This window comes from Motacilla alba, chromosome 11, assembly GCF_015832195.1.
Source record: "Motacilla alba alba isolate MOTALB_02 chromosome 11, Motacilla_alba_V1.0_pri, whole genome shotgun sequence".
Taxonomy (NCBI): Eukaryota; Metazoa; Chordata; class Aves; order Passeriformes; family Motacillidae; genus Motacilla; species Motacilla alba.
The window spans coordinates 16,946,485-16,970,077 of record NC_052026.1 but is presented as its reverse complement, the minus strand read 5'-3'; the positions used below and the strand labels follow the sequence as shown (position 1 = coordinate 16,970,077).

Below are 23,593 nucleotides of genomic sequence, written 5' to 3'. Positions count from 1 at the left end.
CCTGCTACAAGCAACACTAAAGTCAGATTACTTGGCAAACCTCTCTGCTTCTTACAGTGGCAAGATTTAAAAGGAACAATTTATAGAGACATAGCACAGGAAATACTGCTTGATTGTGCACATTCAGTGCTCCCATAAACCACATTCCTATCACTGGGTGTGTCTGAAATGGGCATTGCTCATCCATGGCATGTTAGAAAGCCAAGCCGAGTTCCCAGGGTCAAGGGGAGCCTCAGCAGGTGCAGCTGATGCTGCACCATCTTCTCAAAGAGCAATCACATCTGATGGATGCCCCAGGACAGAGGGATAAACTCTGAAATGTGACACTGTAGAGTGGGCCCCGGGGAGGTGTCGCAGGTACAGCTCAAACTGCAGCAGCCCAAAGGCACCTCTGCTCTGTCTGCTCTCTGCTCCATGTCACAGTGCAGACCCACTCTCCCTGAGAGTGCCACGACAGAACCAGACAGGAAAAGCAGCAAGTGAACTGCTGTCACCTTATTTTCACTTTGCTTTGTTTGAGGGGTTGTTTTATTTTCCTTTTGAACACCAGGAATAGAGTTCTATGTATATCACCACAGTCAAAGCACTGGGTAACTTCCCTCAGAGGAAGAGGGATTGGAAAAAAGAAACAATATGAAAACAATTATAACAGATCATAAATTTTAATGGGATGCACTTCACTACGACGATGATGTAGTTAAGGGCTATCAGTCATTTTAGGATTTCTTCTAGAGTTTTTCCTTCATTTCAATAGAAAACAAAATCTTTTAGAAACACAGCTGTTTTCCTAGTCAACATTTTATGCAGACCTATTCTATTTGCTCAGGTTTTGAACAATATCTTAATTTTCTCTCTTTCTCCTGAACAGATCTATTGTATAGTGCATCTACTTCAAAACTTCCAGGAAAATTAACTATAACAGCTATGGATAAAATCATGTTTTGTTTATATTTCAGGTACTAAACAGCTGCTACTAGATATTGGTACCAGATGTTTTAGAATGATATGCAACATTATGCTCAATCTTAACTTTTACAAAATTGCAAGCTAATAAAAGATGACACTTCTGTAGTCAAATGATTTATTAAAGGAAAAATCATTAAGCTTCTCTTAAGCTTCACACCCCACTACCCCAAATAACTCGTCATTATATACATCAGTGAACAGATGCAAATGTCTGTAGCATTTTGAGGTTTCAGTACTATCCCATACACCAATTCTGTATCCAGATGCCTTTAACAGCCCTGTGCACATCTGTCCACCTGAACCTGAGATGACTTTTCAGTTTGTGCTTGAACTACCTGCAGAATGACACAAATCTGGATTTCACACAGTTCACACAAAGAGCAGCTTTTTCTGCCACACAAATGAGCTCTTACACAGCCTAGGTAAGAATTTACACACAGAAAACACCTGGAATATAAACCCTGGGATCCCTAAGCAGCAGAACATGCAAAGATTTGGTGTGTTACATTCAATTTCATTTACACCTCACTTGGGAAATAAACTTTAAAAATTAGCAGATTTGCTGTGTGATTTTAAAGGGTTTAGGGGTGACTTTTTAAACAAAGTCTTATAACCTCATGGTAATCAAAGTCTGTCTGTTATTTTGTACAAGCTCCCCAGCTGAAGGCACAGAGCAGCAACGGCCCAGGTAGCCAACAACCTTTCCCATCCCCAATCACAACAAACACCAGTAACATCAAACAGGAGCCACAGTAATTATAGACCTGGACACTGCCATGGGCTCCTCTGTGCTAACAGAGCCAGGCACAAATAGAATAAACCTAAATAGCTCCTTTCAGTCTTCTAACAGGAAAATACACACATTAACTGGTCTGCAGAGTACTTTAAAAGTTTCTGTAAACCTGTGTCTAGGCAAGCAAATAAAACATTCCTCCTCATTTTCCCTCACATGTAGCAGCAGCAGCAGGTCCTCACCAAGCAGAGCAAATTGGCACAACCTGGAGCCTGTAACAGATCCCATTAGAGTGGAAGACACGGGGAAAAGGTCCTTGAACTGTGTTCTAAGTCAGGAGCAGGTTCACTTAAGTCAGGGAAATCCCCCCAGGACAACAGAGGGGAAGAGAAATACAAGTGCAGAGTGGCTTTAGTTAAGTTTTAGTGGTTAAACAGCCTATCCTGTAGCAGGAACATGTGCATGTGTTGCTTCATCAACTTATTCTACCATGGAGAGCAAACATAAGCTAAAAATGTGAAAAAGAGAAATAGTGAGGGAGATGAGCCAGAAATTATTGTTTATAACTTTAGATAGCAAATCCCCAGTTAATGTACACTAGTCTAGCTCCACTGAGGCCACCATAGCCACACAATTTACACAGCTGAGCATCTGGCTCTAAATATTTAACTGTTCAGAATTCTAGTGTGCAACCTTGCATAGCAGAGCTTCTCTGACTAATCACACCAGAGGTAACCACATCTTAAGTGTGTAGTTCTAAATTGAGTAATATTACCATTAATAAGAGTGCCTAATTAAGACATCTATAATGTTTTTAATGAGAAAAATTGAAACTCCTTCTGGAATTTTTCCAGTCAAATTAATTCTGAGGACTTCAGACGTTATTACAAGCAATGGTACAGGAATGAAAATTAGGTCTAAATTAGGACACGTCACTGTACTTAAAAGCAGGAGGAAAAAAAGGAAACACATTCCATTTTCTGCTTTACACACCATTCTCTGCTGTAACATCTCACCACAGGGGAAAATAAAAACACCATTTTGTGGTTTGCTCTAAGTTGCCCTGCATATAGTTATACCTGATGTATCTCAAAGGTCTGCTCATATTTTGACACTTTGCTTTAAGGCTCTTTTTAAATATCACATCAGTATTCTCTTGTGAGCAAGTATTTCCACAATCTTAAAAGTGACAATTCCTATTGGGTTGATAGAGGCCCAAATCCTTGTGGATATAATGCATATGAATTATGCTTGTCCAAAGAAATCCTTCTGTGAAGCTGCATGTTTAGGCAGGGAAGCACTTGTGGTTAAAAACTATCAGATCCAGCCTGCCAAAACCACTCAGGAAGGAAGAATCCACATGGTCCTGAACGAAGCTCTTGAGGATAACAACCACATATTTCAAAATCTATCAAACCTGGCAAATTTTTATTTGAAATTCTTCTAATAGATCAGTCCTTCAAACTACTCCATGCATGTCTCTGGTCTGCAGCTGCTGGTGCTTTATCTCTGCTCCCATTGTAAGAATTTAGCAAGCATAAACCCATGAATGTAGTGCACAGCTGGACCAGGTTACTTTGAAGCTCTAAGGATACTCAGTTCTTGCTCTTCAAAACAGCTGATTTGAGCATCTGCTTTCAGACCACTGATGTGAGTTTGAGTGTGTTCAAAAAATACACACAGGTTCAGAACCTGAGAGCAACAGTCAGACTGGTCTCTGACTGGATTTTATATGAATATCTCAGACTCCATCAGAGCAACTTGAGCTGAATCCCAAAAGATCACAAGCTTCAATCTTAAGGCATGAAGACAAGTTAAAAAATAATGAGTTACAAACCAAGTATTACCTTTAGGAATAAAAAAGAGTCATGGTAGCTCAACAAAACACAGGCTTTTGCCTGCCCTACATTGTGTGCATCATCCTACATCTATTCACACATATTTTCACATATATATGGAGACACACAACATGGATATACTTAACAATCCCCTCACTGTGGTACTTCATGCCTTCACATTTTTCCATTCTCTGCCATGAAATGCTTCCCTCAGATCATTCTGATTCAAAAAAACAACTTTGAGTTCTGCAATTCATTATGTCTTAATAAAGACAAACACAGCAGTGTGTGTTTCAGGCTGGTCTGTTAATTAGGTGGCTTGTCCTTGAGACAGAGATGGCACAAAAGGCTTTTTTTTTAATGCATTGTACTAACACTGAGGATGTTGTCAGGCTTAGATAATACTTTGAATGGGCTTGCAGCTTACAATGATTAAAGTTATGATAATAGCAAGGACATTCAGGCATATACAAGTTCCCTAATAGCTCAGGGAGGTTTATCCTCTTTCAAATCATAGTGTTGTTTACCTCATCCCAGGTAAATTGAATTTAAGGACTCATCAGAGAAAGAAAATCTGATTTCTATCTTCTGTTAATATCACAATATATTAAATGCAGAAAACAAACAAAATGTTTATCAGTTATTAATACTTGAAAGATAAACCTCTCAGACTTTAAAAATGACATCACAATTACTGCTCTCAAGTATAATGTCAAAATGATGAAAAACTTTAAAAGGCAAACATTTCTTTCCAAGATCTTGTCACTCAAATGCTACATTACACCTAAAAAGAGTCTAAGAAAAAAGTGCTTGGATAGAACTTATATACATGTGAATGCCATAATGCAATTTTGTATTTAAATTGTAGCACTCATACTGCTATCATTGTTTTCTTATCAAGTGTTTCACTTAGAGGAATCGGATCAATTATTATTCAGACAACTAACTCTTAACTGTTAGGTTTAACCTCTAGTTTGAATTGTGTTATAAAGAAAAAAATCCATTTGCAGCAGTCACCAGCCAGTTGTTTTGTGTAGGACTTCTAGCAAGCACTTCACTGGGGGCATGAAGGATTGTCACATATTTTTATGCTGCACAGATGTTACACACAGAAAGGAAATCACCGACTTGGCCACGTGGGGAAGTTTGGGCAGGTCTCACTGCTTCCCTCCTCAGACTAGCTCAGAGTAAAGCCACAAACACTGGGAAGGAGTGACAAACCTGGCACTTCCAACCACCTGAGGAGCAGCCAGTGCCTGCACCAATGCTTCACAAAGAGCTGCAGACTGCTCTGAAGTAAGTAGATGAACATATTATTCCATGAAGGGCAAAACTGTAGTAATTTGTTCTTTCATGCAGAAGGAGAGAAGCATTCCTAGTAGAGCTCCTCCACTCCTTTCTTTGATCACAGCAAACTGCAGAGAGCACATGGAGAGAATGGGAACCCAATTCTGTCTGCAAGTTGAAACAGAAGCACAGATCCAGCAATTGTCATGTGTTCCAGACATTGCTTCTCTAAGAATACCAACAATTTCATGTCTTTACTCCCCAGTGCCTTTGCCTATCAGGATGACAAAAAGGATGAAGCTGGAATGAAGCCTGATGACTTCTGTGAGTCAGTGCAAGATGGGGTTTATCCAGCAATGGCAAAGAGCAGCTGAGAGTAACCCATTATCCATCTGCCAGGACTCACATGGATCCTCATATAAAATATGCTTTCCAGGGCCTGATTGTCATGATTTAGAGGGGACAAGGTACAATAAATGCAAGAGGAATAAAAACTTATTGTGAGATAAATATTTTTTGCTTTTATTCTCAGATTTGTAAGCACACAATTTGCTTTAAATGCTCACAAACAAGTGAATTTAAGTTGTCAAGCAAAAGAAATGACAGAGTGCTTCCAGAAAAGGAAAGAAACCTTGGGGGAAGAGGATAATATTTTTAAAACCCCATTGATTCTAACCTTATTTTTCTTTAAGTAAAGCACTGATGTTGATGATGTATTTCAGATTATTGAACAAGAACAAAATTAAAACAGCCAAGCCTCCCCTTCAGGTGAAGTCATTCTATGAACCACAATTCCCCAAGTGCTCTGAAAATACATCTTCATTGGCACAAGAAGCCTGCAACATATCTAAGATGAGGACTAAATTCTGGCAGTACTGCACAAAGAGAGGGATGGATTGCTCATTAAGATACAAATTAATTACTTTAATTAAAGTAATTAGTTCAAATAAACAGATTGAGTACAAGACTCTTTTCCAAGATCCCCCACAAGCCATGTTCCTCTGGGCTCTCACTACCAGGGTCAACACGTGCTGATGGGTGATTTGGGAATCCTGAGCTGTGACTGCAAACAAAGCCTAATTGATAAAAAGTCTTCCTATAAGACTTTTCACAAGCTCCCCCTTTGATTTGCACTTGATTTTTTTTTGCTCTTAAGTCATCCTATCATCAAACTTCTGTGAGAAATCAGCAAAATAAAATCAGAAATACAGTAGCATGTAAAAAGTGAGGTCCTTTCATTATGTCCTTAATGAAATGTTAATCATGGCCCCCAGTGATGGAATTCTACCTTGAAAGACACATCCAGGTGTTTTTAACTGTAATGAACAGCTGTAACATGTAACTGAGTCACTTGGAACACAGGCCATCTGTCTGTCCCCACATTTGCATTACCCTCCATTGCATGGCTCTGTGCAACTCCCATGCAGCTCTGTACTTGCAAGGGGCAGGTGCCTCAGTTAATCCAAATCCCAGGAGACAGCAAGTGTCCAACATCTCCTCAAACTCAGCTCACCTGCTCAGAGCTATGATTTCAGTTATAATCTAACAAAAGTTCACTGCTCAACTTCTCACTCCTCCAACTGCTGGCACCTTTTTACTAAGAATTTAGTCTTCAGTTTTGTATGTATCAGTTTCTGCCACTCTGCAGCGAACATACCAAAATCCCTGCCTGGTCTCCAGCAGCCCATAAAAATCTTACAGTAAATCCTGCAGCTGGAGACATACTGCTGGTACCTTGCTGGGTGCACTAGACAGCAAAAAGAAATAAATGGCTAATGTAAGAAAGAGCATTAACTTAGTCCCACAGAACATTTTAGAGATTTTATTATTGTTATTTTCTGTTTTCTCTTTGTTCATAAAACAATTGAAAACTTTGGAAGTTCTGTGAGAAACAGAGTTATTTTTCCCTGCCATAAAAACTAGTTCTAGGGCAAAGATACACTCAGAAACTCCAAAAACCCTGGAGACCTGACTGCAGGACAGTCTGTCAGGCAGCAACTGACCCCTTGAAAGAAAACCGAGTTACTGCTTTATGTTATAATGCCTTTTTTTCTTTAGTACAGAGATTTCTCACTGTTATGTTTCCAAAGTCCCTTCCAGAGGCATGTTCAGTAGATCTTAGGAACCTCTGGACAGGAAAAGCTCAGAGAGGACACAGTCCTGGGTCCCCAGACTGAAGCTGCACTTCTGAGATCTTGACACAGGTCAATTCACAGACAGGTGGATTAAGGTTCTTCATTTCCAATATACTTTTCTCTGTTACAAGCATAATGCAGCATTGAACACCTCAGGGACTACTCTTGGTGGCAAAAAAAAAAAAACCCCAAGTTAAGGCTTTCCAAAGTGCAGTTACCAACAAGACCACTGTGACATTTCAGGAGTCAAGAGGAGCTATTATTAGCTGTGTCTAAGAATATTGCAAGTTCCCACCCATGGAATCTGTGTGCAATCCTCTGGATTGAACTGGCAGCCTTTGACTGTATCACTGCCACATGATTTGAACCAAAAAAACTGCCACAGCACTGTGTAGCCAGCTTGAAAATACCCTCACTGCTCTAGGGAGATGAGTGATCCCTTTGGAATTGGTTTTTGGAACAGCAAGCTAATGAATCACTAACAGCTCTAAAGTAGACAGAATGTATTGCAACACAGCATGGAGTGCTGTAGAGCTGAAGGAAATCTGTTTACAGTGCTTCAACAGACACTTGAAATCAAGATGCTCAACAAGGATGAGGCTGTTAAGAGAGAATTGAGGCTCCAAGTGCTGAAGCTCCAAGTGAAGTTATCCCCACCAGGACCAGCAGCCATTCCTTGGTGCCAGGGATGGGCTCTGACCCAAAAACAACAAAGGCACAGCTCAAGGAAGAGCATCCACATGGAAACAGGGCAAGGGATGGAGCAAGAAACAACCCTGCTCTCCTGGGCCTGCTGGAGCCTGTCCTTCAGTGCTAACAGAGATCAGAAATCACTTCTGTCTCTCAGACACACTCAGTGCCAACCTGCCCTCAGCCACAGCAGCCTGGAAACCTTGTCACTATGATTTATGTGATATTTGCTAATGGGACAGGGTTGACACCAAACTTTGCATTCAAGCCAAAGGTCAGCCTGATGCATATGGTTGGAGGGATGGGAAAAGGCACTGCTTTACAGTTCAGACTCTTCGTGAAGCAGCTGTCTGAAAAAAGAAGCTAAAACACAGAAACAATATCAAAGTCCACACAGAGTTTGCTGGGTTAGGGGAAAACCAAAGCTCAAAAAAACCTACTTCAAACTAAGGACACTCAAAGTCACAGCTTTGTGTACACTCTCTGCCCTGTTTTTTCCCAGCCAAAAATGGGCTGTTACACAAATGTGGTGCCTTGCCAAAAGGCCAGAAGTGTAGTCCCAAAAAGTATGCAGAAAAGAGCAAAATTTTGAGGGGAACAGTTAGAGCTTTGTCTGGAAAAGAAAAATTTCAATTTCAATTCACTAGTGCTGTTTATCCAGTGACTAGTTACATATTTTACAGCAGAGAATTACTAAAGGCAGAATATCAGTTTACCCCTTCCTTTTATACCTCTCTTTTTAAATCCACAAATTCTACAACCCTCCCAGTCCATCAGCCTTGTTTCAGCATAAAACCTTGCCAGAAACACTGAACAAAACCAGAGAGAGCTTTCATTACAGGTGCTAAGGAAGCTGATCAGATATTTTATCCATTCACACAAAAATATGGAAAAAACAGGCAATTTAAAAGAAAAATTGATTATTACTTAAGCTGATTCCTCAAGATCTGTTGTCAGTGAAATTCATGTAAACACAGCCACAGGAGGTGACTACACAATGAACCAAGAAATAAGAAAGTGGGATAAGGGAAAAATGTTTCTCTCTGCTGCACAAGACTTGACCAGCATATGACAGGCAGCAGGGTAGTACAAATAAATTCAAGATGGACTATCATTAATAGCTAAGAAGTTTCAGACCAAAAAGCCATCCAAATTCCACTGCAGTTACTGGAAAGTAGTTTTAGAAATATCAAAAATAGCTGTAGCAACGCCAGATCAGAGCCCTACCCAGCTGCTGCATAGTCTTCCCTCCCTTTCCCAAAGAGGTTCAAGATGAAAGCTTAACCTGGTCACCTCATTTAAAACCTACCCCTGACCCAGAGCCTGGCACACAATTCTGCACACCCTGTACATCTCTTGTAGGCTGGGACAGATGGACTGCACGTCCCTCCACTGCTCGTAAAGCCAAGGAATGTGCTCACAAATCAACCACAATTTTACAAGGAACAGAAGGGAGGATCTTCAGTTCCCATCACATTTGGAGCATTATTCAGAGCTGCACATCCTCCCCGGGAGCAGGGATGCCATGGGCAGGGGCAGTGTCACAGGGCTGATGTGCCCCCAGTTCTGTTCCCATGCCCTGCCCTTCCAGGAGGGATCCAGTGGGACTGAGCTCTGCAGCCCTGACACCACAGAGCACCCATGGAGTTATTCCCTTTTCAAAGCAGCTCACAGCAGTGATAAGAGGTGGCTGCATCCAAGCTATGGCTGCAGCTGGCTGAGGATTTTGGCAGGAACTTCTCACAGGTGCCCCAGCCTTAGTTCTGTGTCAGTGCTACTGATTTAAAGTGACACTTCCAGGGAAACTCTACACTTGGAATACAGACACCTGCCCACCAGGCAAGTCAGTCAAGACCAGAGTGCCAATTATACAAACATAGCATGCCAGACAGTAAAGATTTTCGGCTGCAGCAGACATCAAGCCAATCCCTGACCTGGGGAAATCAAAGTTGACCTGTACCTCTATGTCGATACCAGGCTAAATTCACACACAATGGAACAGGAGGAACAACACTGGAGCTCAGGCCTGGAGGCCTCTGTGCTGCCCAGGCTCCCAAGGCAGAAATCAGAATGCTGGTCTGCTTGCAGTCATTACACACGTACAAGGAAGAACTGCAAAGTAACTATTTTCCTATTTTTGTTTTCTATTCAGTGTTTTGAAAGGTCAAATGTATTTGCACTCTGTTGTGTTGCCTTTATCAGTGCTTAAACTCAAGCACTGCCAGATGAATCACAAGTCGTACAAACGCCCCAGAAATACAATGTCAGAAGCAGATCCATTGTACATGAATTGTATGCTCAGTTGTCAGGGGAGGATTGTTTCTGTTTGAAGCATGGAAGGACCTGCAGAAAACTAACAGCTAGTTTGCAAATGTGCCTGAAGCCAGGTTGTCTTCCTTTTAATCTCTTGCTCTTTAGCTAGCCTCCAAGAGCTGTCAGGAAAAGAGAAAAGGGATAAATCTGTGAAATTATATATTAGCAAAAGTGGTAGGAGAGAGGAAGTCACATAATATCTGACAAAACTTTGGAGCATTTCTCTTTCCTAATAGTTGTCCCTTTTCAGCAAGGCATCACCCAGCTGTTCCTGGTAGCTGCTTTTCTTCATATTTATTGCTAGAAAACCATAACAGAGTTCCACTTCCCCTCTGAGGTTCTCTGACCCTTTCCTACCTTTCCATTTTCTTTGGGACATACTCACATCCCTCAGTAAACAGTTAAAATCCTGCTGGAGTCACACAGGGAACATGTGGCGAGTCACCTTCCTGATACACATAAACCAGCTTCAGACAATTAAAGAAGTGACATGCAAACAGTTCCAAAAGAAATTGCAAAGTGCTGTCCTGCAATGAAGGCTGCTTTGGCCTCACAATTTATACCCAGTTGTCTTCTGTTCTCTCCAATCCCATTCCTTCCCCATCCAATTAGTCAATTAGAGGAAGGGATATCCTACATTTATTTCATCTGTGTGATAACAAGCTTGCCAAAAAACATCAGTAGAATGGATTTAATGAATACAACAACGTCAAAGTAGTAGGGATAAATATTGTCCATCAAGACATAGAACAAATGATAATAAAGCCCCACCAAAATATAAAATGCAAAAGAGAGGAGAGTTCTGTGGCAGTTAATGAATGCTGGAAATGGATAAAGAGTTTTACAAAGGATTAAATTTCCTGCCTCTCATAAACCAGCACGCCGATATACACAAACATGCATAGAACAGTATCACCATTTCCTGGTGCCAACAACTTCAGATGTAGATATGAGCAAGAGCTCTGGATATGGGTGTCAGCCTAAGCTCTGAGGCAAGACTGTGCAAATGAAGATGTGGAAATCAGGAAAAACCAGACTGTGCTCCATTCCTGTATACATCTGTTGACTGTATCACAAATACAAAAGGCTGCTTTCCAAATCCTAACAGCTGCAAAGTGACAGAACATTGAATACCATTTCATTTTTCTTTTTCCCTTGGTTTTGCTTTCCCTTCCATTTTTATGCTTTAAGGTTTACTCTGCTTTCTTGTATTTCTCAGTCAACCAGTGAAAAGGAGAAGAAATTCAGCAGCTATGTCAGCATGTTTATTAACAAATTACTACCCCAGCACTTCTGACTCCAGGAGATCACCAACACCATTATTGGGGACAATAAATTAAATTCTCTTTTCCACATGAGCAGAAAGAACTAAGGGAGAAAGGAATAGGGTGATATGAACATACCAGGAAATGCACAAGGTCTGGGCCAGATGCACACAAGTACTGACATGACAACATTTAGTGTTCCCTGCCACATTAGCCAAGGGTTGGAACTTAACACCACACTAGCTCCGGGGAATCTTTAGATTATCCAGTGAAAATATGACCCATGTGAAATGTTAAAGGAAAGCAACTCCTTAAGTGCATCTTCATAGTGCAAGAAAACCTCCATCCTCTTATATAACCAGAAGAAAAGCATCTATAAGCACCTAGAACAGGGATGCACTTTCCAGCCATCTTTCAGAGCCTGCTGGACCCCATCTAAGTTAAACCACAGCAGTAAAAATTATTCACAGTAATACAAATTATTCACCCTCTCCCCCAACACTAGGAGTTCTGGAGGAAAGTTTGAGTACAAAAACTAAAAGCACTCAAACTATCTGAATTATTTTAACCAGATGGAGGAGAAAAGAGAAAAAAAGCAATTTGAACAAGGAAATTACAGGAATGCTGATGCTTCCAGTCAGCCTGGAGGTAAGGCAGAGAGAACCATTCATGCTGTGCACGATGGCTTTTTATTCCTACGTATCCCAGCTAGACTCCACAAACACACAGCATGCAGAAATCAGAAGTCAAGAACAAGTTGGAGAAACAATTTTGTTTAGGTTCAACATGAGTTATTGCAGCCAAGAAAGTCAGTTTGTTTTACACAAACTCCTTCACCCACCCCATAATCAATGTTTAGCTCCCATGCACAGCGAGAAACAGGTTCTGTGGTTCTGTGCTTGTGTGCCTTTGACTCCTGAAGGAGAAAAAGCTTTGAAAATTCTATTATTGGGAAGCCAGTGCAACACTAAATCCTCATTTCAGAGAGACAAACACACAGGAAGAAGCAGCTGTTCCAAAAAATAAGACTTTAGTTTTCAACAGTCCATAAAAATCCACAGAGTCTCAGGTTTTGGGCATGTAACAAATGGTGTATCCATGTGTCTTAGTGCTCCCAGGAATTCAAACACTTGGGTGCATCTCCCTAACAGTGACACTTTAGGCTGGCAACATCCCACCTCCAGCAGCTAAACCTGGGGGGGAAACAGCCACGACCAGCAGCTCACCTCCTGCCAGAGCAGCCCAAGATTTTGGCAGCTCTGCCTCCTCCTCCTCTCCTTTCCGAGAAAAGGAAGGAAGACAGGAACCTCTGTCAGTGAGCAGATGGCAGAAGAAATATTCTGAGACCGTGTCTCCTGTTGCAGAACCTCTGTCCTACCCAAGTAGAGTTGGTTGTGCATTATCCGACCCCATTTTCTACCCCGAACTGCTGTCGTCTGAAATGCCTTGAGTGTAAATAGGACTGCCAGCTTCATCCTCCTCCTCCTCTGCTCCACCTGATCATTGTGCTAGCAGCCATCACAAGCTCTCTCCATTTCCTTATGCCTAAAGAGCTCTGTGCAGCTATGATTATATTTTATCTTATTAGCTTCCTCTCTATGCAAGTAACTAAAGGATAGAGATAGGCAGTTCCTTGGCAAATCATAACTAATTACATTCTCGAAAGTTGAGCTGCATTATGAAAATACTACTGGAAACACCACCTTCTGGTTGGCCTAAAGGCTGAATTCATCCTAGGCTCCCTCCAATCAGAATTAATCTTTCTGGAGTGGAATGAAGTGTCACCACTGAATCAACACCAGCAGCCCAAGTGACAGCAGGCGACATCATTACTCACCTCAGATAACGGACCTCAAGTCATTGAAACAGGCAGATGTTGGAGGCTGTTTCCCATTTCAGAATAATGTTCCTGTCGTAACTGAGCAGTTATTTTAGGGAAGGAAGGATAAATTCATTACCAGTTGCAGGGTGCTCAGCTATCACAGCAATAGAAGCCGTGTAAGCATCCTGGTACATGCACAGTAGCAATGCACATGGCACTGACACCACCCATCCTTCACCCAGATAACAAAAGGAGGCAAAATGCAATCAATCCACATCCCCTGGACACTTGCTCCTGTGTTGGTGTGAGTAGCAGTGCTTTGCTGTTGCAAACACACAAAACAGAAGTTGAGAGATGTGCAAGACCAGAATTCCTGCAAGAGACAAAATTTCATGATTTATCCCCAGCATCCTTATCTTACTTCCTGGTAACACGTGGTATGTGAACTTATCAGCTGCTCTTTTTCCAGATTACAATAATCAACACCCTGACCTCACAAACTACCACATTTGTGCATTGATTACTCAACTGCAGAGATCAACAATTAGGGAAAACCATTGGTGACATTTAACACTGGAGATTGCATTCTCATTTATTATTTTTAAATGAGACATTGTAGTCTAAAACATCAGAAGAACACAGTTATTTCAAAACTAGATGTCAGAAACTTATCCATTCCCAAAAAGCAGGGAATATGGGTGCAAGAAGGTGTGCTCCCTTTACTCCAAGCTTTCCTGACCATCCCTACAGCTTTTTTCCACCAAACAATGACTCTTGCAATGATATTGCCACATTCCACAAAGAATCAGGTCCAGAAGCCCAAGAGCATGAGAGAGAATGGATTGAGAGTGCTCAAGGCCAGGCTGGACAGGGCTTGCAGCAACCACTGGTCTAGTGGAAGGTGTCCCTGCTCATGGCAGAATGGTTGGAATGAGATGCTCTTTAAGGTCCCTTCAAACTCAAACCATTTTATGATCCATTATTAAGGAAAGATTATCAAATATGCACCTGACTAGTTTAGTGTTCAGGTCAGAGCTGTGTATTAGTAAATTGACAGGAATATCAATATCCATAAATCAAGATTTATAGAGTTCAGAGTCCAGTTAGTGCAATCTGATCATGAATTATGAAAACAAACATTTTAGAAAACAATAAATTCACTTTGCCTGGCAAAAAACACAACCTTCAGGTAGCAAGCCAAAAAATATGCCCAGAAACCAAGGCAGAATTTTATGTATTGTTCTATTTTAATACCATTCTCATTTATTGTTACCTACAGGTATTTCATTTTGCATTTCACCTGAATAATAACCAGGACTTTCTGGCACTTGCAAGACCAGTTATCTTGGCAGAAGGTCAAGCTGAACACCTTTTAATTTGGCTGGTTATTTAACTGTACAGATCAACTCAAACCCGCAGCTGAGATATCCATTCTTGCTGCAGAGCACAGTTGGAGCTGCTCAGCTTCCTCTGACAGAGCTCTGAAACAATGGGTTTGATGGGGAAGGAAATGCCCATCCAATTCTAATGCCTAATTCCATCTCCTTTCACTCAGGGAGCAAAGTACCAGATGCTCTGGATTTCCTGCTTTGTCAACTCCAGAGCAGCGCTATGTTCAGTTCTCACATTTCGTTATAGCTGTTTGTTGTCTGATAAAATGCAGTTCCTCAGGGACAGCACAGGGCTGTCTCAAGAGAAGTGTATAAATTCACCTTATTTGGCAGCAGAGGAACTCAAAGCAAGAAAGTTTGTCTGTGGAAAAATTCCAGATCCTAGGGACACGGTTTCGGGGTTTTCTCTGCTCCCAAGCAGTTACCCACTGCTGAAAATGTAATTATACACAACAACACTATAACAGGCTAAGGAAGGGGAAACTTTACATCATATTCCCCTGCCTCTATCCTTTTATGCTGTCTGTACAAGCTGTGGATCATACTCCTATTTCAGGCAGCTGAGATATCTCCCTTTATGCAGTGACCCCATGGACAACTGCCAGCTTTTGTTTTACACTTACAGGATCAAAATCCCCTGTGTTTGACTCCAGGACTCTTTACTGACAGCTTACACAGAAGCCCAGTTCCAAGTTATGCCAAGAAGATGAAAAGAAAGAGATTGAGTGTCTATAAAGTAGATGAGCCAATTATCAGCACGATAAGTGCTTTGTAACACGTTTGGGGTTTTTTGCTCCATAGCAGTTTGAACAAAACTCAATGTGTCAATGCTTTTATGGACTGATTTGAAGCAATAGAAGCAGTTATCCATGCTCTTGCTACATATGCCACGTGTGCCAGCTGTGTTCCTGCCCATGTGGCAGCCAGCCATCAATGCAGAGAATCAGGACTCCCTCAGCTGAGTGTCTAGCTAAGTTTGTCAGCCTTGCCTCAGAGCAGGAAAGGAGCTCTCACAACCAGCCCTGGGAAGGGAGAGGGGTAACAAACACACAAACAGTAACAGTTGAGATAACCTGAGCTTACAGGTACAGATATTTGCCAGTGAGCATCTCCTGTCCTGAATTCCAATTTTTGGGTATAAATATTTCTTTGCATACAGCCACATTAACAGTGCTGTGACATCTTCATGGCCTAGAACCTGAGGTCTTCAGCATTTTGAGTCCTTGTTACACACAAATTCCACAAGGTCCATCTGCCATGATTACTCAAAAGTCTAAAAAGTCTGCAAACTTTTAGAAACCCACTTGCTGTCTGCACTGTTAACGCAGCCTTCATACACACAAGAATTATTTGCTCTTCATTACATACTAGACTGCAAAGTCCCTGGCAATTAAATATTAACTTTTAGAAATATATACATTGCCATTACTAGTAAGGAATTAAGCATTAGTTGTTCACAGCAAGAGAATTAAATAATTCAGACTGAAATAAATAGCTATTATTAGTGGTTTGCTAGGGTTTTTTTATTTCTTTAAATGAACATTTTGGGAGTAGAACCTTTATCAAATAGAGTCTAAAGAATCCGAGGTAATAAAATCTTATTTGTTTCAGGGAGCTGTGTATGGGTGTCCATTTTTGAGACATTTCAAGAGTTTGAAGGTGGATGTTCAGTTTCCCAAGAACAGGTTCCCAAGAACAAATTAGACATCCATACATGGACATTCAGAGATATCAGAAGTTATTTAAACACCTTAATCAGCTTTTCCAAGTGGTTAGAGATACTGAAAACTGCTGTGTGCTGAAAAGATTCACCCCACTCTTCATACCTCATATTTATTTTAGTCTGTTCATAGAACTGTTCTAACCAGCTCCATCGAACCAAATCTCAAAAATCCTTCTTTTTTTCCTCTAGCCAAGAAAATTAATGGTGCAAAACAGTAGAATATTGGATAAGATAGGAGCAGAATGAGTTCCCTTCATATGAAACAGTAAGGCTTTCAAAGAATTAGATTCTTCCATTTGACAGAGAATACAGTCTACATCACACACAAAAAAAATTTTAAAAGCAGTAGTGGGAAAATTTCCAAGCCCTCTGAATAATGAAACAGTGAATAATAAAGCAAGTCTTATTTTTCTCTCCTCTTTGGCATTTAATATCCTCCTGATTTGTGTACACTAACATTGTGTTAGCTGCAGGACACGTGAAGTGACAGAAAAACAGCCTCCCATCTGGGCTGGTCCCTTCCATCTGGTGATTAGGGCAGGGCACAGTGCAACCATATGGCCATGATCAAGAACCCACTAATATCATCCAGAGTTAACTGGGAAATGCAATAGCCCACTTAGTCTCCTAAGGATGATAAATGCCTTTCATTCTGTTTCTCCTCCCCAGTGGACATTGTAGATTTGTCTTTTTGCCTGCACAGATGAACCTCTAGTTAGAATCACAGAATATGTGGAATTGGAAGGGACTCACAAGGATCATCGAGTCCAACTCCTGGCCCTGCACAGGACCATCCTCCAGAGTCACTCCATGTGCCCAAGAGCATTGGCCAAACTCTTCTTGAGCTCTCTCTGGCTCAGTGACACAACCACTGCCCTGGGGAGACTATTTCATCCTCTGGGTGAAAAACTTTTCCTAATATTGATTCCAAACCTCCCATGACACAATTTCAGGCCATTTCCTGGGCTCCTGAACTGGTCACACAGAGCAGAGATCAGTGTCTGCTCCTCCTCTTCTCCTGGTGAAGAACTTGTGACTGCAATGAGGTCTCCCCTCAGTCTCCTCCAGGCTGAAGAAGCCAAGTGCCCTCAGACATTCCTCACCCCACTTCCTGTCAAGGCCCTTCACCATCTTCTTTGCCCTGCTTTGGACACTCTAAGAGTTTCATACCTTCGTTATATTTGGGTGACCAAAACTGCCCTCAGCACTCGAGCTGAGGCCACCCCAGCGGAGAGCAGAGCAGAACAATCCCCTCCCTTCCCAGTTGCAAAGCTGAGCCTAACATCCCCAGGACACGGTTGTCCCTGCTGGCTGGAATACCAGCGATACACACCAAAACAATGAATTTTGCCACTGTAGCTGTCCATGAAACAATTAAAAAAATCTGCTAACCTGACCTTTGTACTCAAAGCCCTGAATGAAGCCCCCATCCTCCAGAAAGGTTTGTGTCTTCACAGGCCCCCTGCCAGGTAACAATTAGCATTGACTCCATGCTTCTCAGAAGTCAGATCAATCACTTTATCATACTACACTTATTAAGAGACCCATGATCCTTACAGACAGTCACAACACAGCTGGACCCAATTGGGCCTTCAAGCTGAACACCATCACCAGTGGCCAATCAAGAAACCATCCTTTGGCAAACAAATCTCCATAATACATTCCACATGTTCACAACAGGTGCAGCCAGTTAAGAATGAGAAACAATTATTATCTTTTCTCTGATCTTCTCACAGCCTTCCCCAGGAAAATACCTGTTGCTCTCTGTGGCCAGAGAGCTGCTGCCACAGGTTTGTGCTGTCAGAGGAACTCTGAAACCTGAGGCCAAAATCCTGACATGCAGCATGCTGGTGCAACCCAGCAGCTGAAGATTAGAGATGCAACTCCAGCAGTGATGCAGGAAGAGTGGAACACTGAGAGCTCTATTCTGTGCCTTGCTTTTACATATTAATAGAATGGGAAGAGCCTGCTTATCTTGCAGCAAACAGGAAGAAACAGAAGGCAGAACTTCACAACTCCTTGAAGGGGCACCACTGTTGGCATCTAGGTGGTTCTAATAGAACCTGCTGCACTGAGACAGCTTTTAGGGATACCCATTTCTTAGCTGCCAAGTCACTAAAAGCCAAGTCAATAACTCCCAGTGGATCACAGCACAAATATTACATGTGCTAAGAAAACCTTTTTGAAGTTTTGATTCTCAGAAACAGAAAGCAGGACCCAACATATCACCTACACTACGCCTTAGATTGAAGGCTTGAGTCTCAGGGGGTACAGAAAGTGGGGTTTAATTGCCATAATTGCAGAAGCATTTTCATGTTTTCACTTGTCTGCTATAACAAACCCCCCTTGCTTAGCAGTAAGGGCTGTGGTCAGGTCCTGTGTAAGGATATTTTTAGAGGTTAGAGCTGTAGCCAAAAGCCATCGTAATTCACCAGTGCCAACCTTCCCTTCAAGGTAATATTTGAGAAATAGGACAGCACAACTGCTGGAATGGCTCTGTGTTTTGGGAGGCACCATCTTGTGAATGAGATATGCAACTGGAAGATGGTTTTTGACTGCATAGCCAAAAATGATGGCCTGAAACTGTGGGGAGCAGGCATCAGCCTGCTTACAAAGTGCTCATCAGTAGAAATAATTATACAGAGTAATTGACAATTGAGTTTCTGTAACATTTTTAAAGCATTTTTACAACTCTGATATAGCACAAGAACCACAGGACTTCTCTAGAACTCTCAAATAATAGGACAAACATGATAGAACAGGGAGAGACTTGGTCAGAATTTGAGCATAATCTGCAATTTTCTATCAACACACTTGTGTGAGCAAGACTTGTCTTTTTTCCTGAAGCTGTTACATTTCTTTTGCTTTCAATACCTGGTGCTGCCTTTCAAGCTGTGCATGGAGCCCTCTTCTGGAGAAATTTGAACAAATAAAAGCTTAAGAATGCAGCAATGTGGGCTCTGCATCAGGGGAAAGAGTTTGAGGACAAATTTTCTCTATTCACTCTAATGACAAGCTTGTAAAATTTTACACATTTTTCCAATTTACTTGGCTGCAACCCAGTGAAATGTGACAGTTATTGTAAAAATTATGAAAAATATGGAGGTTTTTCCTCACCATGTAAGCCTTACTTACAAATTTTTAGTCATCTTTCTGCATAAAATGAATAACATAAAAAAGGAAGCCTGTGAACAACTTTTGTCTTAAAACAAATATTTTGTATATAGGTTTTAGAAAATACCCTTTGGGGAAAATGTAAAACACACAGATTTTTAATTCTATCAGATGAGAGTATGCATTTACGGCTTACTGTACCCTGTATAGTGAACTGCATAAGCTACCAGAGTACATTTAGTTTTTATTGTCAGTTTCAGATCAATAAAGCTGTATATTATAGTTATGCTTTGGAGTTTTAAAGGTTAGTCTGAATTAAAGGATTACTTGAAACATCTCTCTCATTTATTCCAGCTAATGCTCAGTTTTCCAGTTGATGAAAACAGAACAGTTGGTAGTAGTGTAGACTAAATCTTTGCAAATGGAAAAATTAATTTATTGCTCACCTGTTTACCTCAGTTTTTGCATACATACTTAATGAGCTGCTTTGATAAAAGGCAAAGTTTTTGTACTTTAAAAACACAGTTGAATTAGAAGCAGACCAAGAAAACACAAAACCCAAGTTACTAATTTTAGAGATGGACTTTTCATTGAAAATAAACCTTTTACAGTCCATGTTCCTATTGACATAAAAGAATTTCCTCAAACTTTTTTCTCTACACTGCAAACTTTGCTATCATTACTTTGAAACTAAGTTATCACTACCTTCTGCTTCCACAGAAAGATTCTATATTGTCCCTGCTTAGAAAGAATTCTGTCAAACTTGGTCCTTTCTGGTTCCACTGGCATTGCATTATATGAGACATTCTTGCTACTCCTAAGGGAGAAAAAAAGAAAACGTGCAGAAAGAGATCCCCAAATGTGTTACAACCACTACACAGGCAGATGGCTGCATTTGTTTAGTATGTTGTTTCTCACATTCTTCTGTTTACTTTTCCTGTCACATGAAAGCTGTGCATGTGGGGTGTCAAAGAGAAAAGCCAAACAGTGTTTCGGTAAATCCCATTTCTTTCCCTCACATGGCACCCACTCCAATCCATACTTCAACTGGCCAACACTCAACAACCTAGACCTGCAGACAGAGTTACATACACTTCCACATTACAGTCTGATTCATTCAGCAATTCATTAACTCTTAGGCATGATCTGGAAAGTAAACTTGGACATGCACTAGCTCACATGGCGGAGAGAGGCATGACCAGATAGAGCTGTGCATGCTGATAAAGAAGGTGGAGCGCAATTTGAGCGCTTAAGCTGGAAGCAAGGGTAAAGCACCATAAGCTCAGCCCTGCAGTACAGCAGAATTCAGCCCAGCTTGGGAAGAAACTCTGAAGTATCACTGAAAGTCATCAATAAAGACAAGAGGGTGTTTTCAGAATTGAGTGTCTGCACCTTGTCAGATTTTAAGTAGTCATTAATGTTAAAAAATATTCCAGCTATGTTTCATAGGCCCTAGAAGTCCATCCTCTTCTATGACATGTATTCTGCTTTCCTACAAGCAACCACTAAAGCAAATCCAAACTCAAGCTTATTAATTCAGTGGTATGTTGGAGAGCTGTAGAAAAAAAAAAAAAAAAAAAGGGACTGAAAACAGAGAGAAAGCCAAGCACAGCAGATGGGAGGTCTCAAAGCCAAGATGAGAGCACCAGTTCAGTACATCCACAGGTTACCTTTCTACTGTTTGTGCCCTCTCTCCCCCCCAGCCCCTTGCCCCGTGAGCATTGCCTCCCCCTGCCAGCCCAGCTGCTAGCCCAGGCTGGATCTCAGCCCGCTTGTGACAACTTCTCATCCCCAGGAGCCCTCTGGTTTCCCGCAGCCCACGGGACAGAGCTCAGCCCTCCCTGGGCAGCAGCTTGGCCACTGTCCTGAGCCAGTCCCGGCTGCGCCAGAGGCTGCCCTCGGACACTGCCAGGGAGCCCAGCCCTGGCTGGCAGAATAGCCCTGCCAAGAACTCTCCATGTGGCACCAGCACATGCTGCTCAGCACCAAACCCATGGCCCAAGGCAGCTGCTTTCATTTGTTCCACTCCTCGGAGCAGGGCTGGTATCCCGAACCCACCCAAATGCCTTTCTGCTTGCTCACTCCCAATCCCAGCCACCGAGCCTCCTGCTGTCCCACAGCTCCAGCCACCCACATCCCTGCCCTGACTCCTGACGGGTTAAACCAGGACCTGAGTGCCCTAACCTTGATCCACAGCATGTGGATCACCCTACTGCCTCCTCCTCACACTCTGTGCAGCTGCTCTAGCAATAAAGCTCTCCCAGTGGTGATTCCTCACCGTTTTTCTCCTAATTGCCCTGTTTGGGATTAGCAGACCAAATGCCTGCTGGAGACTGCAGTTACACAAACATAGGGGTCAAACTCGGAGTACCAAGCACTTGTTTGACGCTAAACCCCACCAACCCTCCAAGGGTTAACAAACCCACTCGATTCGAAAAGGAATTAACTTTCAGCCCTGCTCAGTGCAGAGGATCTCAGCCCACTGACACTAAACGCAAGTTTATGGAGCCCCTAAGACAAAAGGAAGGAGAATGCGCTGAAGCTGGACAACAACAAAAGGATTTCCAACCCTGCTCTGAGCTGCCCAAAAGTGAGCCCTGTGACAGCAGCGAGAGGAAAAGAGACTGAGAAGTGAAAGCCCAGCGAGTCGCTGTGCTTTGACAGGCAGCAGCAGCGGGGCTTCGGCAGCTCCGTGTTTTTAAGGCTGGCTGTTTTTCCCTCTGCTTTCTGGCAGAGGGGGATCTATTACATTTAATAAGAGAAAGGCTACACAGCAAGTCACTAACGGAGTGTTACACATCTATCAGGAGAGTACGGCGAAGGAAGCCTTTTGCAAGGTCTGATTTTATTTTTCCTCCATATTCCCCCCCCCCCCCCCCCCCCAATTCTCTTATTTAAAAAAAAAAGCAATAAATAACGTGAGCTGCCTGTAACAGTCTATAAACCTACTACCCAGCACAAGGCACAGAGAAAAGAGGCAAATCAAAGTTGCAGCATTTGATATGACAGAAAATATTGCCGCTGCAGCTGCAACCGAGACACTTGAAAGATTCCCCCCACCACCCTTCCTGAAGGGAAACAAAAAAAATGCTATATATCACACGGCAAATTGGTTGTAATTGTAAATCAGGGAACTATGAGATCCTGCATTCCTAGCAACTGGCTTAGAGCAGAGATCTTGCATCTTTAAACAGTAATTCAAGCAATGTATAATTACTCAGAAATCAGAGCTGAATTACAAATACTTTCAAATCCAAATGCACAAAAGCAGAAAGATGAAAGAAAGCAAGGAAAAAAACACACATTTCTTACCTGGGACAGCAGAAAAGACAGAGTAAGTTGAGTTTTGTGCTGCATTTTGCCAGACTAGAAGGTACCAGAGGCTTTTTCATTCATGCACTCGGCTGCACTGAGCATATTTTCACTGTGAAACAGCCTTTGAGAAGAGACTCTGCCTTGAGAGCCAGCCAACTTCCCAAATAGATCAGCAGCATCATCACTAAAGCATTGGATAGAGTCTGATGACCAGAACCAATGGCTTTACAAGGATGATTTCTTCACAAAGCATCCCCATTTTGCATCACACATATTGAGCAAGCACCTCTACAAACACAGCACCTTTAGAAAGCATTCTTGCTTTGGTGTATTTCTGTTTAGTTTCCACCTAACATCATGCTTTACATATCTCAATAGTATTTTCCCTTTTAGAGAATGGGATTGAACAGAGAGAAATAGGAGCACCTCTGAGCACCACTGCAAAGGGATTCTCTTTATTAAAATGTTAATAAGGTAAACTTATTTCTAATAATTAAAAAAAAATTACCTCTGCAGTTTTGGTTACTTCCAAGCCTTAGAAAGAGAACACAGTGAAATTTTTCAGTGCAGTAGAAATATAGGTTATATTTTGTGTTTTCCCCTCAATCTCACAAATCACAACCAAGACAGATCCATTCTAGCCTGCAGAAAAAATGCATCATAAGGCAATAGATTTTATTAACTGCTCAGGTAATGGCAGAATTGGCTTTTAATTCAACAAACTAGAATCTAGGACAGAGTTTCAAAGGTGCATGTCCTCCAATTAGAAAAAGTTTTCCTGTTTGAAAGAGGGGACCAGCTTTCCCTAGATTGGTTATGTTGCAGCCCAGCAAGCAACACAGGCAGATGGGCCAAAGATTAGGAATTAATTCCCCTGAGTGCATTTCCAACTCCACCTCCCTTGCCACTCCCCAGTATCACAACACTCCAGTCCTTTTCTGAGTTGTCTCCTGGCAGTCACCAAGGTTACTTAGCAGTACCCTTCCCCCATTTCTAGAAGG

General features: G+C 41.8%; 1 protein-coding gene across 2 annotated transcripts in view; it reads right to left on the bottom strand.

The window, feature by feature from the left end:
• The window catches only part of CDH13 (cadherin 13), a 442,930-nt gene extending 420,161 nt beyond the window's left edge, over positions 1 to 22,769 (bottom strand). Inside the window, exon 1 of one of the 2 annotated variants that reach the window (XM_038147938.1) lies at positions 22,590 to 22,769. In XM_038147938.1, coding sequence (XP_038003866.1) covers positions 22,590 to 22,634 — 45 coding nt within the window. In that variant the 5' untranslated portion in view covers positions 22,635 to 22,769. The remainder of the gene's footprint in view (positions 1 to 22,589) is intronic. The other variant, XM_038147939.1, reaches the window with a different exon arrangement.
• Positions 22,770 to 23,593: the final 824 nt, after the last annotated feature.